The sequence below is a fragment of the Anomaloglossus baeobatrachus genome, chromosome 4, assembly GCF_048569485.1.
Source record: "Anomaloglossus baeobatrachus isolate aAnoBae1 chromosome 4, aAnoBae1.hap1, whole genome shotgun sequence".
NCBI lineage: Eukaryota > Metazoa > Chordata > Amphibia > Anura > Aromobatidae > Anomaloglossus > Anomaloglossus baeobatrachus.
This window is the reverse complement of record NC_134356.1, coordinates 53,406,620-53,424,387: the sequence shown is the minus strand read 5'-3', so window position 1 is coordinate 53,424,387 and position 17,768 is coordinate 53,406,620. Positions and strand designations below refer to the sequence as shown.

Below are 17,768 nucleotides of genomic sequence, written 5' to 3'. Positions count from 1 at the left end.
CCATCCTTGTCAATCATGACAGGAGGACGACGAACAAGGCGACAAGGAGGGACAGGAGCCGAAATAGAACCCGCCCATCTGGCAAATACAACTCATTAGCATTCAACACGGTGGGATTTTATAAGGTTCTTTTTGGGGTCTGCAAGGGGGGGTCAGCAACAAGGTGAACCTTCATAGAATGCAGCTCAGGAGCTGCAGAAGGTGACACTTTTAGTTTATTAGTCAAAAAACTGGTGACAGCTTCCCTTTAAATGTTTTTTTTGGTATTATTTTAGTCTATGCTCTTGGTGAGGTTAAAAATATGAAAAGTTGCTATTTTTACACAGTACTGCTCCAGTGATGCTTCCGCCATTGCTCTGGTCTTTGTTGACCATTGCACAAAATGGGACCACTGCAGTCAATCACTGTACTATAGTCATGACATCACCACTGCAGCTTGGCACCAAAAGAAAGGTGACGGGGCAGAGAGGCAACCCTAGAGAGTGGAGATCGACAAGAATGTCCCTATCTTTGACAATCAGTTTAAGTGTGTTGCAGTTCCAGACAAAACCACACTCATATTTTTGTTCCTGAGCCTGTGTATAATGCTGAGCCTGTGTGTTGTGCTGTTGTTGTGTATGGTGCTGTGCCTGTGTTTGGTGCTATGCCTGTGTGTTCTGAACTGGTAACTGTGGACGATCAGAAAAATCCCAACATGCAATGACAGCGATGTAAAAAAAACACAATACAAAGATGGAAAATATGGATTAGCCAAGGTCCCGACTTACTAGATACAACAGGACAGGACAGATAACTGATTGCGGCCAGCAAAAAACCTTGCAAAAAATACCAAACTCCTGACAGAAAAAAAATACTAACACCACACGGTCTTCCCCTGCTATATCAGGTACTCTTGTGCCAGACACTTTAAACAGAACTGCAGATATAATGGGAAGAAACGAAATCACAGAAAAAACAATATTCTAAAGTGCAAATAATCCAAACATGAACAGGGAGGAAGCTCCCTTTCTTGCTGGAGAAACTGCCCTGCTCACAAAAGCAGAGAGACAGATCCTCACACACAAGAAACCAAACACAGAATAAAATGGAATAAGCAGAAACACCCTTAAGTGCAATTCCAGCAATTAAGCACAGAAACTAGCAAACTTATCTGGAGTAGATTCAGGCACAGACTAAATGGGAGAAACTGAAGGGTAAACTCCCAGCCATCTTCAGAAGCAGCAGGAAACATTTATCACCAGCGGCAGACAGAAACTGCTCTCCTAAATACACTAGGCTGATCTGCAATATGACTTCCTGGATTCCTAATTAATTCCATCACCTGTTTGAGTCACAGAGTCAGACTCAGCTTCATTACCATTCCTGGCCACCAGAGGGAGCGCCACACCAGCACCCACTTTGATGACATTCACAACACCTGTGTAAACAATGAAGGGGCTATGGATTTCACTAGTAATTCTATGGTCAGCCTTATACACATGGATGATTGCTGCGCTATTGAAATGGAGGACACAGGACCCAGTTTTTGTGATCATTGGGGTCCTGGTGTAAACAGTAGAGAACCATGACAATTTCACTCTGCTGATGCTAGTATTCACATGGAACTATCTATGTAACGTAGTATGGCACAACAGAATACGACTCAGCTGATTACACGACAGGAATGTCAAGTCAGCATTCTGCACACCTATTTACTATACTGCTGTCAGCAAATTCTTCTGATAATAAAATCTTTTGTCTCAATCATGGAAGGCTGTTGTTTATCCGGTTTGACAAACTATTTGTGTTGAACCATTCAGTGCATTTATGGAAAGATTCAGAGGACATATTTAAAGAAGTTATCCACTACTTTAATATTAACGGCCGATCCTTAGGATAGGTCACCAATGTCTGATCAGCACACCCGCCGATCCGCTGTTCTGTGTCGGTGAAGGCAGCAGGCAATGCTCCATACTAGAACTGCCCCATCCTCTGATAGCGGCTGCAGCCGGGTAATGCACATCTGCCTCCCATTGAAATCAATGGTAGGCGGATATGCAGCAGCCGGCCACTGTAGCTATCAAAAGAGAGGGCAGCTCCAGAACTGAGCATTTCTGGCTGCCGGCGTCACAGAGAACATCTGATCGGTGGGGGTGCCAGGTGTTGGACCCTGGCTGACGAGACATTGATGACCTATTCTAAGGATAGGCCATCAATGTTAAAGTAGTGGACAACCCCTTTAAGAAGAGATATTCTAGGTTACATTGGTCCATGTTCTAGTCTAAAACTATAGACTGGGTTTCCACCAGACATAAGACCCAGAATTCTTTTTCATGTACTAGAAGGATGTCCTTGAATGTAAGCTGCTGATTGGTTCCCCAAGTATTCAGGTAAAATCTGCTAAAGATCCTGGCACCAAGTGTTTAATTCCTCCACAGTTCCACCACAGGAGAAATAAGTAATTGCACTGTACCTATTGAAATCAATTCCGTCTGAGCAATGTATGGGCATGCCAAGTTCTCCTAAATACCCGAATTCCCCCCAAAATTGTGATGCAGTATAAAATGAAAGAAAACAAGAATGCAATGATTTGGGAATCTCTTATAGCCATATATTGTTGACCAAAGAACATAGAGCACAGATCAGAAGGTGAGCATTGGATATATTTCCATTTCATTTGTAAAAATTAGCTCATTTAGAAATTGTTGGCAGCAACACATGGACTTGAGCCACGTCTACCATTGTGTAGCATCCCCTCTTCTTTTTACAACAGTCTGCAAACATCTGGAAAGTTTGGAGACTGATGGAGTTTTGGGACAAAATGTTGTCCAATTTTTGTCTGATGTAAAATTCAATCTGCTTAATAGTCCAAGGTCTTTGCCAGATTTCATAATGTGTAAATATTTTCTATTAGTGAAAGGTCTGGACTACAGACGGTAGGTTCATCACCTTCTTCTGTGAAGCCATGGCGTTGTGATGGAGGCAGTATTGTCTTGCTGGAATATGCAAGGCCTTCCCTGAAATAGACATTGTCTGGATAGCGTATATAATAATGCTCGCCATTTATTTTGCCTTTCAAGATCTGTAAACTGTCCATGTAATAGGCACTAATGCAACCCCATACCATCAGAGGTGCAGGACCTGTGCACTAAGTTGAATGGTCCCGCTCCTCTTCAATCCACAGCACATGACAGAAAAGATGCATTTTTGTTTTGTGTTGATATATAGCCTCATCTGTGCATGATGGAGCTGTAACTTGCATTTGTGGCTGTCATGAAGAACCGTGTTCACAGGCAATGATTTCTGTACGTATTCCTTAGCCCATGTAGTGATTTGCATGACTGAATCCTACTAGTTTTTAATGCAGTGCTGTCCAAGGAAATGTGGATCACCAGAACCCGTCATCTTTGTTCCTTGTGCACATTTCTCGAGAATCTCTGAATCTTTTGATGATACCTACTGTAGATGATGGATATTCAAAATATTTGCTATTTTACGTTGAGGAATACTTTTTTTAAAATTGTTCCACAATTTTTAGTTGCAGTATTCAGATTGGTGACCCACTGACTATCTTTGCTTGTGAGAGACTCTGCCTCTCTAACATGCTCTTTTTATACATAGTCATGAGACTTACTTGAAAATGAACCCTCTAGCTCTTTTTTATTAGTACCACTTATTTTTCCAGCCTGTTGTTAACCCTGTGCAAACTTTTTGGAGATGTGTTGCCTCCATCAATTTCTAAATGAGATATATTTTTCACAGGAAATAAAAAATATCTCATATTCTATGTTCTGTTGGGAAGAAAATATGGTTAGAAGAGATTTCCAAATCATTGCAATCCTATTTTCTTTACATTTTACATGGTGTCCCAATTGTTTTTAATTCGGGCTGTAACAAACTTTTTGCTCGCCTCACTACCTAATTGAAAAGGGATCATCATAATCACTTACAGTACTAAAAAAAATGTGTAAATCCAAAGTGCTACATAAACTTTAGATGAAAAAAATCACAGTAAATACTTTAAAGGAATAATTACCTGACTGTATAGAGTACTGGATCTTTGCATTAAGTCCTTGGTCCTTATCGATGGCACGTACTTGGAGAACCTCAGCTCCAACACTCGATGAGTCTGAAACACTTCCTTCGTATGCTGATCTAATGAAGTGAGGCGAATGGTCATTAATGTCTTCTACCTGAATAGTGACCCGTACAAAATCTCGCTTGGTTTGAGCTCCTTGATCTCGCACCTAGAAGATAAAAACAAATGAGGAAATAAGTAACTGAAAGCCACTGGTCCACTTAGAACACATTTTTTGTTGTCGTCAACTATTATCTGGTAAATTATGTTGGCGATCAAAGCCTCATTCACGGGTTTTACAATTGTCCTCAGTGCTCCACTTCCAAACTTAGATTGACCACCATGAGTTCAGAAAATATCTAGCTTTTACCCTTTCCTTTCTTAGGCTCCTGATGAAGAATGCACAATCTTCAATAAAGGACCCAAAGGTGCAGCAGCAGAAGACAACCACATTGGGAACCAAACACTTGCCACTAGACTCTACCAATTAGATCTTATTGATGATATATTCTGTCAGCAATGACAACATCAAACTTTTTAAAATTAGGATCAGATGTGCACATGTTTTGTATCGATGGAGAATATGCCCTCAGAATCAGAGTCTAGTCTGATTTTCTAATTCTGTAATTTAATGAAGCTCAGTGTTTCTCAACTCCAGTCCTCAAGACCAACCAACAGATCATGTTTTCAGGTTTTCCTCAAGCGGGTTTTCAGGATTTCCTTAAGGTAGCACAGGTGATGGAATTATTCCTTGTCTAATATCGAGGAAAACCTGAAAACATGATCTGTTGGTGGGTCTTAAGGACTGGACTTGAGAAACACTGATCTAGCTGGTTGGTTTGTGAACAACTGTAATACCTACCATAACTGTGAGAATATGAATTGGCATTGACTCAAAGTCCATTGTCTCTGTGGTGTACAAGGCACCAGTTTTCGAGTCCATCCTGAACATTTTGGAACTCCTCAGGTCTGCACTGCCTTGTATAGTATAAACCAGGTTGACCCTACTGTCTTCATCAGTTGCATTAACTCTCAGCACTTTGGTTCCCAACGGCACATCCTCCGGAACCTGAACTGTGTAGTGATCTTGTACAAACTGTGGACGGTGATGATTAACCGGGAGAACATTGATGTGAACCTATAAAGGAGATATAGAGAATAAAAATGGTCTTCCAAAATTATACTCAGAATATCATTAATACATCTGTCAACAAATGCATTCCTGGCTATTCATAATATAAATGAGTATGTAAGCAACTGCTGATTCACGAACCTTAACTGATATGAGCAGAAGAGTAATAATTATATTAATTACAAGGATGATGACATACTTCATCCATTATTCAATTCTTTAGCAGAAGTCGCCAAGTGATCATGTAGGGCTTGGCCAGGACCATGCATCAGTGAAGGTGAGAGTATAATGAGAGCATACAAGATGCAGAAGACGTATTGTCAGATAGACGAGAACAATGCAAAACTATGAGTGATGACTATTGACGAATAGCTTTGGAATTTTGGATCGGTACAACGGGCTATTATTATAGTCACATCTACTAAAGACTTCAAAATTTGTGTCTTCCAATATATGATTATTGCTATGGATAAGACAATTGGCTTGATGCAAAACAATAAGGACCAGTCACCCAGATTCCATGGCTGCTGTTTTTAGGGGTTTACACTAGTTCTATAGCCTGTATGGTCTTCCTAAAAGTTCTAGGTGTGAAAATGTGGTCAGAAGATGATCAAAGAGAGTAGTAATTGGTTTCATATGACCAATATTAGGTTGGTAACTGCATGCTAAAATGAAATAAGGCAACATAAACCATCTCAACCTTGAAGTGTTCAGTTGTTATTATTGATGAGCAAATACTAAATATTCGGGTACGGATTATTCATACCAAATACCTAGTACAATTCCAGTATTTGTCACAAATATCGAATCTAATGCAAGTCAATGGGGAACCCGAGCATTTTTGGAAGGAAATATTCAAGAAAAATGCTCGGGTTCTCCATTGGCTTGCATTAGCTTCGTAATTCGTGACGAATACTGAAATAGTACTAAGTATTCGGAACGAAGACTCCGATTTAGTATTCGCTCATCACTAGTTGTTATGAATAGACAGACTATATCCAATTACATAAAAATGCCATCATAAAAGATTACCTGGGTGCTTATTGAACGGGAGCCATCTGTAACCTGTACGGTGAGGTTATAGAACGATTTTCTGCTTGACTGCAAAGGTCGAGCAATGACCAAACCACTTGTGCTTTTGTCGATGTCAAAGTCTAGGTCATTGTTGCCACCTTGGGACAAAAATTGGACAGAACACTGAGCTCCATGTAATCTCAAAAATGTTAGTTGACCTCATTTTCCAACGTTTAGTATCACACAACTATGTCCCACTTCTACATTGGTTTTTAAGAGAATCTGCAACTAGGTTTTTACTATCCCACCAGAAAGCAGCATAATCTAGGGACAAAGACCCTCACTACAATGATGAGTCACTTACTAGACTGGATTTGTCGTTGTAGTTTTGATAACACATTAACTGCTGCAGATTTGCTAGTCCTCTAAGTGATGAGCATCTGCCATGTAGTCCTCAATATGTGTGATATTCAGCTATCCACACCCCTCACCATTGATTAGCAGCTTTCTGTCTATGCACAGAGTAGTTAGAGAACTGGTAGTCAATTCCATGGGTGCAATTAATCCGAGCTCATCATTGAGAAGACTAGCTGAGCCAAAATGAGTAGATACCACCAAAAACGGCAAATAATCTATAGTAAGGGGTAAACGTTACCTGTTATATCAAACCAACACTGACTGTACGTCTGCTCTGTACTGATCAGCCCCAACATGTGGTTCACAGGATCACTTTCCATGACTTCGAAGACAAACTCCGGCTCATCGAATGCTAGAGATTCATCTGAAGGGCCGGGATTTTTGATCCACTGGACATGAAGTCTCACAGTGGAAGATCGAAAGGGATTACCACCATCTGTAGCTTTTACCTAGACAATTCAGCAAAAATGTGAAACTGTAAATCTATATGTTCTAATTCATGGCAAAAATAGAGCTGAAATCCAAGAAATTGGATGATGAACAATTAAAATCCATGTCCTTCTAATTCCTGACAACCCTTCTAGCAAATAATGAAGACCAACAGCTAAAGAACATTATATCCACCATTCTCCTTCTGATAGCCAATGTTCTTTGTTGTACATTCGCAAAAATTATTCCAAACATATTTGGTTGACCATATACTTCTGAAGATTCCCCAACTTACCGTTAGTATGTTATACTCTCCGGATGGAAATGAAGAAGCAGAGGAGATGACACCTGTGTTGGGATCGATAATAAATTTGTCATCATTTTGTTCCATTATACTATATGTCACTTGGCCGTTGATCCCTTTATCCCGGTCCATAGCGATGAGTCGGTAGATGGGAGAAGGTCCATTGGAAGCAACACGTTCTGGAAGTTGTACAGTAAATAGTTTCTGGGAGAATGTTGGAGTATTGTCATTCACGTCTAAGACCTGTATGACAACTCGAGAGACGGATTGAAGAGGGGGCGACCCATTATCTGACACTGTGACCTATGGGAAAGGCAACACATTGATTACAGTGAAAGACTAAAATAAAAATATACTCATCTCTCCAAATTCTACGCAAATCAAATTTGAGGTTCTACCTCGAGGATGTGTTCTTCGCGGCTTTCACGGTCCAGTTGTTTCTCAGTTGTGGAAATCAAACCTAAGGATGGAGGGAAACATTATAAAATTATAGTCAACATCATGCCATACTTATACAATGCTTTCAATAAAGTGTTGACCAGAGAATAGACTCCAACTTGTGTCTCTCTGTGTTCTGCCAGGTATAAGGGAATCCCTGGCTAGCGCCGCAACCGACAGGGTACACCGGTAACACGATACAATGGTTGGCACTGGTGCTAGGGAGAGTGGAGCAGGGTCACCGCTTACACTGACCTAAGTCAGTACTCTACGCTCCCTAACATTCGTATAAGAGTTTTTATCCCCCATTGCCGATCACGTGCCTAGGTCCTCACTTGCCCTGAACTCACCCTGGCTAGTGAGAAGGCCAGCAAGAACACTAGTGTTACCACTACAATAATACAACACAAGGGTAAGAGAGGGGGAAAAGAGACACAAAAAGAAAACGCTCCAAGGTCCTCCAATGCAGCTAAACACTACAGCTGCAATTGTCAGGACTCCTCAGCTTCTTCCAGAGACTGGCCCCTTCCAAAGTGGTCAGCATAAGAATGATGAGAGTTTATAACTGGCATCACATGGTAAAACAGATGATTATTTATAGGGGAGTGATCACAGAGAGCTGCATCTGAGATTAAGGCGACAAAGAATAGCTAGATAGGAAAGAATCCTCAAGCCCTACAGCTCCAAAAGAAAGCAGATACACTTAAACACAAGCTGCAGCTCTGCACATAATAAGGTGTTGTGACCTTCCGGTCACAGATCTAGAGGTCTCCCCAGAGTCGGGGCACACCTATGACACCTAGTGCCAGTCTTTGCACTGGTTGCCATTAACTGGAGGTTCCTTACTAAATCTGGTTTTACTCTCACTGACTATTGTGAGTGGCTAAGCTTCTTTTCCATTAATCAGGCAGTTTAAGCAGCCGATGTATGAGCAAAACACTTGTTCGTTGGGTGAAATGATTTTCAAGTAGGCTTAAAGATCATCGTTCTCGAAAGCACATTGTCCTGTGTAAACAGGACGTGCTGCCAAGAATAATGACAGTTTATGAGTACAGAATGAACTATTAATGATCATTCTGTTCTTATGTGGTCCGCGTGACTAAACAGGCTAATAAACAATCATCAGAAAACAAGAAGCTGATTGGTGATCATTTAGCACCCCAAGTAGGGAGGTGAAAACCCATCCTTACCGACAATGCTCTCCACAGCGTTGCACCACTCAAAAATATACTCGCTTAACTTTGTCTACCACTCTATCCTGCCTCTAAGTTCCACCAACAATTTATGTCTTAGATCCTCTATAATCCTAACATGGTTGGAATTGGATGCTCCGCCAAAAAGGGGGACTTCCTGGGTGGGCAGGGGTGTTTCCGTGAAGGACGTCCCAAGAGGATCAGGACCCTCTCAGGTGGGCTAAGAACTTAAATGTCTCTTTTCACCCAGCACTAAAGTTAATAAGCCAAAAAATGAACTATTCATGGCACATGGTGTCCTCCATAAGAAGCATCCCCTGTCAACATTCAGTTTCCAAATAAACCTCTTTTGATGAAGACTTAGGTGGTCCGTTTTAAGGAAATGGAGGAGGTAGGGGGCTCTTGGTAGCACTGTTCGAATAATCGCAGCCATTTTCAGAAGAGGAGCACTGGGAACCAGAACAGAAGTAGGGAGGCAAGATGCCTCATAAGGAGCACACCCTGTGCGATGAACATTGAGATTTTAGATTTCGACTGTAGGGTCAATAAGTTTGTAACTCAGTATTGCCTGATTTCATTATAATGTGGTGCAGAATACATTGGCTCTACAAACCCAGATATCGTTCATGGTGGTTTTTTCACCTGCTAGAGCGGGAAGTACCGGTCGTCTTTAAGTCTTTGCACGCTGGTCTTCCTTTACGCGCGGGTACATTACGGAGTCTTGAAAGAACACAGCTGTGTGGGAGAGGAGCATTGTGCCTACAGCCATAGTGAATAGCTGTTCGGCATTGTTAGTGCGCAGTCATGTTGGGACAGGCAGGAGGAGGATCAGCTGGGTATTGTTATTTGTTAAGCAGAACCTTTCACCAGAGGTTGTTGGGTTGTTTATCTGTGTGAATGAAAGCCAGGAATTTTAGGGCTAAACCTACTTCAGACAGGAGAACCTACCAATGCCAACTTGAAAAAAAACGTTCTCCATGGTATAATGTTTACTCTTACAAATGAGGAATTTGTAGGTGCTGGGTGCAGACAAGCAGAAAATAGCTTTGCCTAACCCCAAATATTCTCCTTTACAAAGGAACCATCAAAAAGGTTGGCACCGATTCGTCATAGATTGTACACTTTCTATATTGTGTGAAACCATTTACTCAGTGCAGCTGGGTATGCCAAGCATGCAACCTCTTGTCTACTTCGGCATCCTTTAAAGAGGTTTGCATTGGCTTGGGTTAGAGTAAAGATCTGTGTGTCTGGGGCTATAGGTGATATGGCTTCTGTTAGGATAGTCATGGGTGTAAAGGTACCTTCACACATAACGACTTACCTGCGATCCCGAAAACGATGCGACCTGATAGGGATCGCAGGTAAGTCGCTGGGAGGTCGCAGGTGAGATGTCACACAGTCAGATCTTACCAGCGATGCAGAACAATACAGATCGCAGTAGCAATCTGTATAACGATCTCAGCAGTCACTGTGATCCTGTTACACAGTGTCAAACACAGCGATGTGTCCTGCCCAGCAGGACATCGCCTTTGAAGAAAATGGCCTGGACCATTCTGCAACGACTAGAGATCTCACAGCAGGGGCCTGATCGCTGGTAAGTGTCACACATAACGAGATCGCTAACAGGATCGCTACTGCGTCACCAAACGGTGACTCAGCTGCGATCTCGCTAGCGATCTCGTTATGTGTGACAGTACCTTTAAGGCATTTATCACTACCTAGCATCCACTACCCAAGTATCCCACAAATAAATATTTAAAAAAAAATCTGATATTATTTTTCACTCTTCATATCAATATATAAGACTTTTCAGCAGCTTCATTATCATCACAGTCATCACAGACAGGATTGCAAAGAGATGTGCCCAACAGGAATATAAATATATTCATATATGTTATATATATATATATATATATATATATATATATATATATACATAATGTCCATATATATGTGTATATATATATGTGTAATATATATACATATATATGTGTATATATATATATATGTATAAAGTGTGTGTGTGTGTATATATATATATATATATATATATATAATGTGTATATATATATATATATATATATATATATAATATAAATATATATATATATATATATATTAGTGAAAATAAGGAAGAAACGGCACTGTGTATATAAATGGTGCACACATAGGGTCCCAACCCTTCAATATATAGAAAAAAGGAATCTGGCACTCAAATATATATATATTCTTGCTGGATACATCTCTTTGCAATTCTGTCTTTTAAGGCTGTGATGATAATGAAGCTGCTGAAAAGTCATATATTGATATGAAGAGTAAAAAATAACATCAGAATTAAAAAAAAAAAAGTTAGTAGTGGGATCCTTGGATAGTGTATGCTAGGTAGTGATAAATGCCTTTACACCCATGATTATCTCACAGTGGCCACTAGGCCTACCATTGGCAACCTACTTCCTGTCGGACATATGGAAATAACATAGTTAAGTATTTAACTCTGCGTTACTGTCCATAGAGGTGTTACCTCCCCTTACAATCCTGTCTGTGATGATAATGAAGCTGCTGAAAAATCTTCTGTCCAGAACAGAAAGTTTAATATAGTGTGAAAATTGCTGATTTACAGGTAATAGTATGGAGAGCTAGAAAAAAAACACCTAGAGCTTGATTCATCAAAGTGTAAGGTGTTTATGCCTGAATTTTAGCAAAAATACCATTTAATGTCGTAACATCTTTGCACAACTAATTCATAAATTGGTGTGTCCCTATTAATGAATTAAAATGCCCACAGTTTATATTGTTAGCATGCAAGGATCCATTATTAATGACCCAGCTTTCAATATTATTGGTGAAAATCTTATGAGTTTTTCCGGGTATCCCAGCTCAGTCCATACTCTCACATAGAGGTAAGCTATAATACCATACACAACCAATAGACAAGAGAGGCACTGCTGATCTAATGGAAGGATATAACATACATTCTGCACAGCAGGTGCTTATTTATTAGCTTCACCGTCACTATTAACTGTGACCTACCTAATCATCGGAGCTGCTGACTGTCAAGGCGCTCATTACATTACGCAACCGTATGACAACATTATCACCAATTAAAGGGACAGACCTTCAGAAGGAAGCTTAGCAGGTCACAGGTTTAATCCCACAGCAGCTCTGAGGTGTCAATATATAAAGTTCAGCTTTGTTAAATGTGATGAGGGTGTCACAAGTTTAAAAAAACATGCAGCAATTTAACAACGCACCGGCCAAAGTCCCCTGCAGGGTCTTCTGCTGCAATGCATATTAAGTCACTGACTGAGAGCTATTTATGAAGGGATGATACAGTTTGGTGCCATCACTTTATGACCTAGCCTGGTGCCATCACTTTATGATCCAGTTTGGTGCCATCACTTTATGATCCAGTTTGATACCATCACTTTATCAACCGGTTTGGTGCCATCCCATCACTGCCATCACTTTATGATCCAGTTTGGTGCCATCAGTTTATGAGCTAACATGGTGCCATTACTTTATGAGTTAGTCTGGTGCCATCACTTTATGATCCAGTTTGGTGACATCACTTTATGATCCAGTTTGGTGCCATTACTTTATGAGCTAGTCTAGTGCCATTATGATCCAGTTTGGTGCCATCACATCCAGTTTGGTGCCATCACTTTATGATCCAGTTTGATACCATCACTTTATCAACCGGTTTAGTGCCATCCCATCACTTTATGATCCAGTTTGGTACCATCACTTTATGATCCAGTTTTGTGCCATCACTTCATGATCCAGTTTGATGCCATCACTTTATGATCCAGTTTGGTGCCATCACTTTATGAGCTAACCTGGTGCCATTACTTTATGAGCTAGTCTGGTGCCATCACTTTATGATCCAGTTTGATGCCATCACTTTATCATCCGGTTTGGTGCCATCCCATCACTTTATGATCCAGTTTTGTGCCATCACTTTATGATCCAGTTTTGTGCCATCACTTTATGATCCAGTTTTGTGCCATCACTTTATGATCTAGTTTGATGCCATCACTTTATCATCCGGTTTGGTGCAATCACTTTATGATTCGGTTTGGTGTCATCCCATCACTTTATGACCCAGTCTGGTGCCTTCACTTTATGATCTAGTTTGGTGCCATCAATTTGGTGTGACCTCTGGCTCCCCTCTGATTCCTTACACATGGTACACTTTCTTTGACGCTGTGACACATGGATAGCTGACAAAAAATACTTTTAAACACAAGAAGGTCCTAAAACGTACTGTTGTCACTATATTATGGAGTGGTTAAATAGTAAGTCACATTCATGAGCCGTTAAAAGGGTTTTACATCCTAGCTGAAAGTGTTAGAAAAATGTATGCAACTGTGTTTTATTGATTTTCTGCAAAAAGACAGTGCACCTCAACCAAAGCAAAGCCAATGTTTCGGGTAAGGAAACCCTTTATCAAGGATTTGCGTCTTATGAGGTTGAGGAAAATTAGGTAGGACTGTTGTTTTAGACAGTATCTTGGGTAAGGTGCCTATAGTTACAGAAAATTTGCATAATGATGCAGATGAGAGGAATGGAAGGTAGGTGGATTAGGTGGGAGAAGGGACTTGGGACATGCCCATGGAGAGGAGGACAGGGTCCTGGAAGGCAGTGGTGGCAGTCTTCCAGGACCCTGTCACCACTGACCTTTTGTCTGTCAGCTTCTCTCATAAGGCCTCGTTACACGCAATGACGTATCTAACGATATATCGCTGGGGTCACGGATTCCGTGACGCACATCCGGCTTTGTTACGTGTGACACCGAGCGGCTGTTAACAATGGAAAATACTCACCAAATCGACCATCGTTGACACGTTGTTCATTTTCAAAAAATCGTTGGTTGTTGAGAACGCAGGTTGTTCGTCGTTCTCGCGGCAGCACACATCGCTATGTGTGACACCACAGGAACGAGGAACAACACCGTACCTGCGGCCGCCGCCAATGAGGAAGGAAGGAGGTGGGCGGAATGTTCCGGCCGCTCATCTCCGCCCCTCCGCTTCTATTGGGCGGCCGCTTAGTGACGCCGCTGTGACGCCAAACGAACCTCCCCCTTAGAAAGGAGGTGGTTCACCGGCCACAGCGACGTCACTAGGCAGGTAAGTCTGTGTGATGGGTCCTAACGATGTTGTGCGCCACGGGCAGCTGCGTGTAAAGCCCCCTATAGAAAATACAGGAATGCTGGGCAAGCTGAACATCCAGTGTATAAGGGGATCTGGAAAGATAACTGTCTAATGTGCATGGAGACTTAATGGCCAACCTCCATCTTTACAGAACGTGCACACATCCACATCTAAATTCATGTAATCTTTGGTACTAATATTGTGCACAAAAGACATATCATTGATAAGATCTAGGTCATTGGTGATCCATTTCATAAGAAATAGATCCTAATGGCAAGTGATTTGCTTCAAAGTCATCTCCAAACAGGCATCTTCTGCTGGACCTTTGGGTCTCCTTACTGTGTGAAAGCCAAGGACCACTGGATGAGCCTCTGTAGAGGTTCAGCGCTGCAGGTACAATATTTCGTCTCTCCTTGTAAGGCTCCGTACATGGTGCAGCCCGTGCACCGCAGGCTCTAACCCTTGTATCAAACAAGACCCGACCTGCCATTAGACTCTGCATCTCTTACAAATCCTTTAGGCTTTTGTTTCTAAAACACACATTTTACCCGCCGCCTCCCTCAATTATGTACGAGTCCAGAAGTGAGAAGTGAACACAACAGCGTTTGTCATTTTTACTCCGAGCATTTTTTTTTTCTCCCCAAAATTGAGGTTATCTGCTGTAAAGCCAAACAATAGAACATAGAACATCCCCCGACTCATCCCGTACAATAGGCTTTGTGTCTTCCGAGCACAAAGAGAGATGGCGCCTGGTACTTGCCGAGGGTTCAGTTATGATTATGACAGAAAAGGTGCAATTAGCGCTGTCCTCCTTCATGCCGCTATCATCATTGTGTCATGTTCCTAACGGTAAACTATCACTCTCGAATTTTTGCTTCTGCTCTCTTGACAAATTGCAGAGATTCTCAAAGCTGAGCAGGCGGTAAGAAATCACTCACGCATTTCAGATCCTACAAAATAAGCTAATATTTATGAGGCCGAGAATTGGTGGAATTGTATAAATATTAATTTCCTAATTTCTCGTTATAACCAAGGACAATGTAATCCTGTCCTACTTGTTAGATAAAACATGGCTAAATTCAGCAATTTAGGCATAATCTGCCTAATTTCTACTGACCCCACAATATCCCCTAAAGGCAGATAACCAAGGTAAGAAGAATTGGGCATATTGGATTTCAACGTGGATGATAATTTGTTCCCTTGGGAGATAAGCTATTGTCAGATGTGTTCGGAATGTGAAAGGCCATCTTAGTGCTTTCTTCTTAACCTGCATATTCTCTCCCTGCGTCGGCATTCGTTTGCAGGGATTTCCCAGTTTTAGTTCCACGACACTAGCACTTACTTTTCTGCCATCTAAAACCAAAGGATACCTTGCTTTCTACTGCTGTGTACCAAACGGAATCAGTCAGTACAAAATGACTGTTCAAACCAAGCTCAGGCGTTTGGTGCAACATTGCCGTGGCCAAACAGTTCAGTGCACCTTACCACCTACTTGCTTTCCATTTACCCCCACCCTTCTTATTATTGATTGAGAGCTCTGGCTTTAAATAAGCTAAGGGAGGGTAAAAATAAAAGGCAACAAATATGTGGGAAGGGGCACTGGACTGTTTAGCCACACCAACGGTGCACCAAAGCGTCACACTAAGGGTGCACCAAAGCGCCACACCAAGGGTGCACCAAAGCGTCACACGGTGCACCAAAGCGCCACACCAAGAGTGCACCAAAGTGCCACACCAAGGGTGCACCAAAGCATCACACAAAGGGTGCACCAAAGTGCCACACCAAGCATGCACCAAAGCATCACACCAAGGGTGCACCAAAGCATCACACCATGAGTGCACCAAAGTGCCACACCAAAGGTGCACCAAAGCATCACACCAAGAGTGCACCAAAGTGCCACACCAAGGGTGCACCAAAGTGCCACACCAAGGGTGCACCAAAGCGTCACACCAAGGGTGCACCAAAGCGTCACACCAAGGGTGCACCAAAGCATCACAACAAGAGTGCACCAAAGTGCCACACCAAGGGTGCACCAAAGCATCACACCAAGGGTGCACCAAAGTGCCACACCAAGGGTGCACCAAAGCGTCACACCAAGGGTTCACCAAAGCATCACAACAAAGGTGCACTATATTTGGGAATATTTTTTGAGTTTTTTCATACTAGGATATTGCCCTTGACTATAGGTCAATTTTTCATTAATAGGCTAAGGCTATGTGCGCAGCTGCGTTTTTTTGATGCTGCGTTTTTTTGTGCGTTTTTGGTCACAAAAAATGCACAAAAACGAACTCGCGGCAAAAAACATACACGAAAAACGCCACAAAAAAGCACCGTGCGCACATAGCCTAAGAGATCAAACCCTAACCAATCACAATGTTATGGTATATCCTAGCAATACTAAATTTTACCCCATTTCTTACAGGATTTTAATGTTTTTTCAGATCCTTTAAATCTAAGTAGAATGTAATGTCGTTAAAACATCCAAACTTTGATTCCCTTTGAACTTTATCCATATCTATATTTTATGCATTGGGTGGAGAAGATGAGATGGGATTAACTGATAGACAAGTTCCAAATATTACAGTGCAACTCTATCCTTTAATCTGTTTATTATTATTATTATTATTATTATTCATAAATAATATATATATATATATATTTATATATAGATATCAGATGCTACATTCAAAGGCGCTTTTTAGTGCTGGCGTTTCACTTCCTATTTCCATCAGAAACAACTCTCTTTGTGCTTCTCGTAGAGTATATCAACTCTGGACCAGGGGAGGGTGAGTAATTTACTGTTTGTGTATTTTAAAACAAACCAAGGGAGAAGGGAATGCTGAAACCAGAAAACCCCTTTTAGAAGCAGACAACCAACCTATGTCGTAGACCTGTGGTCAACAGATTATCAAGACCATAAAGTCAAAGGTTTTCTCTGATTTAAAAAAAATAAAAAAAGGGTCATAAACCATGGGTAAAAGGAGAAGAATACCTATCCCACCAGAACTGCACCCACAGCCTACTGGTCCCTGTACAGACAAGTATCCGTAGCTGTGTAAAACCGAAATGTTTCTTCCAAAGACTGGAATATCCCTAGTGACACAGCTAAAATACCACAATTGTGATCTGTCTGCCTGAAAGGCCATCGAGTTGTTTCTCGTACCTTCTAAGGAATCAGAGGGGAGGTTTCTACGTACTTCAAATTAATATTGTGAAAGCATACAGAAATAGACAGGGACCCAAGGTGAGGAAACATAAAGCATGTGCACACGTGGAGAAAGGGTAACAATATTTTGAACCGTTGACTTCCAGGCTCCATATCTCACCATCCTCTACTTCTTTGAATGCAAGACAACCTTCATTTTATAGACAATCATTTTGGCTATCTAATACATAAATTTGTCTTGCAACTATTTAGGATATGATTAGTTATACAGATTCTTGTCATGTCACTGCATTGTTACCGTTTTGCTCCTAAAACTCGAAATGTTTATTTTTATTTGTTAGTATTTTGTAAATTCATCTTTGACGTTCAACACTACCTAAACCCTTCTGGGCATGCTCTTGATCAGATTCAAGCATGTCTCTACCAAAGTCTGATCCCAGGTCTCTTTTACACGTTTACAGTGTTGGT

The 17,768-nt window shown here is 41.3% G+C and overlaps 1 protein-coding gene across 1 annotated transcript in view; it reads right to left on the bottom strand.

The window, feature by feature from the left end:
• Nucleotides 1-17,768, bottom strand: part of FAT2 (FAT atypical cadherin 2) — a 134,041-nt gene that overhangs the window by 45,539 nt on the left and 70,734 nt on the right. The window contains exons 4-9 of the mRNA XM_075344334.1: nucleotides 7,752-7,813; nucleotides 7,345-7,656; nucleotides 6,859-7,069; nucleotides 6,222-6,361; nucleotides 4,920-5,195; nucleotides 4,016-4,226 (exon numbers count right to left, since the gene is read on the bottom strand). Coding sequence (XP_075200449.1) covers nucleotides 4,016-4,226; nucleotides 4,920-5,195; nucleotides 6,222-6,361; nucleotides 6,859-7,069; nucleotides 7,345-7,656; nucleotides 7,752-7,813 — 1,212 coding nt within the window. The remainder of the gene's footprint in view (nucleotides 1-4,015; nucleotides 4,227-4,919; nucleotides 5,196-6,221; nucleotides 6,362-6,858; nucleotides 7,070-7,344; nucleotides 7,657-7,751; nucleotides 7,814-17,768) is intronic.